This window comes from Prosopis cineraria, unplaced genomic scaffold (genome assembly GCF_029017545.1).
Source record: "Prosopis cineraria cultivar Desert tree isolate PC_DT_omini unplaced genomic scaffold, ASM2901754v1 PC159, whole genome shotgun sequence".
Taxonomy (NCBI): domain Eukaryota; kingdom Viridiplantae; phylum Streptophyta; class Magnoliopsida; order Fabales; family Fabaceae; genus Prosopis; species Prosopis cineraria.
This window is the reverse complement of record NW_026555486.1, coordinates 40,011-43,740: the sequence shown is the minus strand read 5'-3', so window position 1 is coordinate 43,740 and position 3,730 is coordinate 40,011. Positions and strand designations below refer to the sequence as shown.

Below are 3,730 nucleotides of genomic sequence, written 5' to 3'. Positions count from 1 at the left end.
AATTTTGACAAGTTTCTATTTTTACCTCTTTTAAATGTACATATATACTTTAAAAATAAAATAATATAGGATTTAATAATTTTTCTAACATTCAATAGGAGCAAAAGGGTAAAGATGAGTACAATAATTATTCAGATACTTTATAAATAAGATCAAAATAAATATTCTTTCTACTTTATAAACAGAAACAGATGAGTAATTTATCTCACTTTTTGGATAATTACATGAAATAAAATGGAATAACACCAATCATAAGTAGATTTAAGTCGATATTAAGTTAAATTTAATGAATAATATATAATAAATTAAAATGACTTATAAATTTGAGTTCTAAGATTTTAAGTTAAAATATGATGTGATTCCACTATTTATTGCCTATTTATTTTTTTCCTTATTCTTGGATAAGTGCTCTCCCTTCTTTCTTTCTTTATTTTTTTTTTTTGGATAAAAGAGCAATTATATTAACATAATGAAACGAAATTACAAATCTGTGGATAGTTGCTCTCACTAGTCACTTTCTACCAACTAACTTTTGATATCCATATCAAAGCTAGATTGTGAAAGCAGGGAATTGGCTCTTTGTGATAAAATACCTCTATATCAGAACAGTTTTGTCTATCTCTTCATAAAATCAATTACTTCATTCGAATTGATGATCAAAATAGTTAAGGAAAATTTCTATAATCCGAAAAGTTCGTTAAAAAAATAGAAAAAAAAAACAAAACAAAGATGCCATAATTAGTGATTCTATCTATAACCGGAATAATCAATGAGCAAGTCTGTAATCTCATCATACATTTCTCTTCAAGCACTGCCAGAATATTGCTGTACACAAACAGCTAAGTAGACTGAGTCTCTCATCAAACCAAAATAATTAATCAGAGCCTCTCCCATCTACCCAAAAAAAAAAAAAAACCAATAATGTAGTAATCCTCAAAAATAATATCTTAATTAACACACTCAACAAATTCTTCTTCATCCATATTTTCCTCATGCAACCTCTTTCTGCTACTTATAAGTGGAACCCCAAATAGCTTCACAGAACCACCTGATGATGAATTATCCATAATCTTAGCATAATAGTCAGTTTGAGGCTGATCAAGTGACACAGACGAATCCAATTCAACTAGCTTGGGATTATTGTGATGATCATTATCACTACTTCTGCATATTGATCTGCCTCTAATTATTTTCTCAAAGGGAAGATCATTGTTATTATCAACTGGTTTGACATGGTTCTGGATGAAATAGATGATATCATTGTAGAGACTCTTCATGTGAGTGAGTTCTGATAGAAGCATCAAGTTCTTCCTTCTCAGTCTCTGGTTGTCTTCTGAAAGTGCTCTTAGAACTTCATGAGTGGCTCCTGAGGATCCTGATATTCTTGTTGCAGGTTTAGTGGGAGAAGGTGGGATTAATGTTGGAGAGATTTCTGTGTTCCAATAGAGACCTTGATGATCTTGCGGCGGCGGCGGCTGATCATGGAGATGTTGGTAATGGTGGTGGTGGTGAGGGCTTTTTCTTCTGTGGATTTCACAAAGAAGATGCTTAGCTCCTTTTCTGAAGTACTCATTTGCAAATTCCCACCTATCTGCTACTACCTTCTTGAAGCCCTGCAATAACAACATTCATCCAATATATAGACATTTTCTTCTATCATATCAAACATTTAAAAATAAGACAAATCAGTTTAAACGATGGGTTCTTCCACTTTATTATATATTATTTATCAAATCCAATGTTTTTTAATCCAATGTAAGGGTTCTCTTGTTTCAGCTCAAATCCACTCATCTTGAACATCCTAAGTCCTAACAACTTCCAAACAGTATAGTCTGATGGATAATTTGTGTTTTTGGCTTTTTTAAAAAAATGAAGATCGAGCTCAAATCTATTTACACACCCTAACAACTTCTAAACAGTGTGATAGTGATGAATAATTTGTTGTTTTTTCTTTTTAAAAATGAAAGACCAGGAATAAAATATTAATGCAGCTAAAGGTGAACAACAATGGAGCTGTAAGAAACACAGATACACAGACACACAGAGATAGAGAAGGTGAAAGAAGGTGTTTGTATGTATATGTATATGTATAGAACAACAATGGAGCTGTAAGAAACACAAACACTTACAGACAGACAGAGAGAGAAGGTGATCAGGAAGGTGTGTGTGTGTGTGTGTGTAGAGAGAGAGAGAGATACGTAGGTATTGAGCTGGCGAACGAAGCTGGAGAAGTTGTTGTGCTTGAAGTAGTTGGGAAGGAGGTCTCTGGCAAACTCGGGGGGTCTCCAAACCACGAAACTGGACTCATCGGAGCCCCAAGACACAATGTGGTCGGTGAGAGGGTCGTCCACCAGCTGATATGTCTTCGTCAGGAACGGTGCCGGCACCGCCGACCTCTCCTCCTGCACCACACTGAACACCATCGTCATCTTCTCTGTCTCATCGCCGCACCTCTCTGCTGTGAATGCCATTTCATTTGATTCATTCCAGTTAACTCTGCATTCCCTACCTACCTACTTCTTTATTTATACTCTCACCTCTCACCTCTCACCTCTCACCTCTCACCTCTCTGCTTCTCTCACTCCCGCTTCTCACTTCACTCTTCCCCAACCCTACTCTAGGCCTAAGCACTAATCTCTCTCTCTCTCTCTCTCTCTCTCTAATTGAGTGCTTGACCCTAAACAAATTGATGTAACGGATAAGTATCATTCCAGAACCATTTTAGACGCATAATAGCATGAAAGGCCACAGAGCCTTCGATTGGAATTTAAAATTATATTTTCTGGTTGAATTACTTAAATGCCCTTGATCGATTAATGCTGACAAGATGGTCAAGCATGATCAACTCCTTTGAGGTCCACATTTCACAGGTATCAAAGCTTTAGCAGTCGTTGCCGATGGTAACAATCTAGCCATTGGCAATAGAGGTCATCTTGCCAATGGTAGGGCTCTGGCGGGCGACAATGGTGGTGACAATGACATATTTGTATTCTTCTAATAAAAAAAAAAAATTAAAGGCATTTAAGTAATTGAACTTCAAAACACAATTTTAGTTAAGGCCCTAGGACCTTTCATATTATTATGTATCTAATATGGGCCCTGAATGATATTCTCCCCATTGATAATGTTTTTTGTGTCTCTCAGAATCATATAACATGCCAATTTTTGTCATTGAAAAAGATTAGTCCCTTTTACAATATTTTCCTAAGACATTTGAAACATTTTTTACGTAATTTTAAAAAAATTATTGGGTTGTTTTATATGTAAAAAAAGTCCCAACTTTTTAATTATAACCTCATTAATTAAAAGAAGTCAATGAGTTAGTACATTGTTATTTGTGCAAATTTTTTCTTAAATTAAAGGATAAAATTGAAAGATTATTTCATCTTTTTTTTTTACACCTTATAATTAAGATTACTTTTTGTTTTTGTAAAGATACCTTATAAATGTAATCAGAATAGTATACTTTTATTAATGTCTAAATTTTTTTAGATATAATATCCTTGAACTTGTCTATGTTGGGTAAGAAGAATGTTATTCATTTTTAAATATTTTTATGCTAATATAATCACTACTAATTAATAGTTATTTTTAAATAATAATAAAATTCAATCTTGCTCTCTAGAGTTATTTTTCCTTCTGCAATTTTATGTCAAATGATTTTCTTGATTTAAGAATTTATCATATATTGATATATATTTATTTTTAACCAGCTAGCTCATGTATACAT

General features: G+C 33.4%; 1 protein-coding gene across 1 annotated transcript; it reads right to left on the bottom strand.

Moving 5' to 3' along the window:
- Nucleotides 1–763: 763 nt before the first annotated feature.
- Nucleotides 764–2,623, bottom strand: LOC129295652 (heat stress transcription factor B-4b-like). Its single transcript, XM_054934192.1, has 2 exons — nucleotides 2,199–2,623; nucleotides 764–1,613 (listed from the first exon to the last, which is right to left on the bottom strand). The coding sequence occupies exons 1-2, from the start codon at nucleotides 2,469–2,471 to the stop codon at nucleotides 948–950; spliced, it is 939 nt and encodes a 312-aa protein (XP_054790167.1). The 5' UTR covers nucleotides 2,472–2,623; the 3' UTR covers nucleotides 764–947.
- Nucleotides 2,624–3,730: the final 1,107 nt, after the last annotated feature.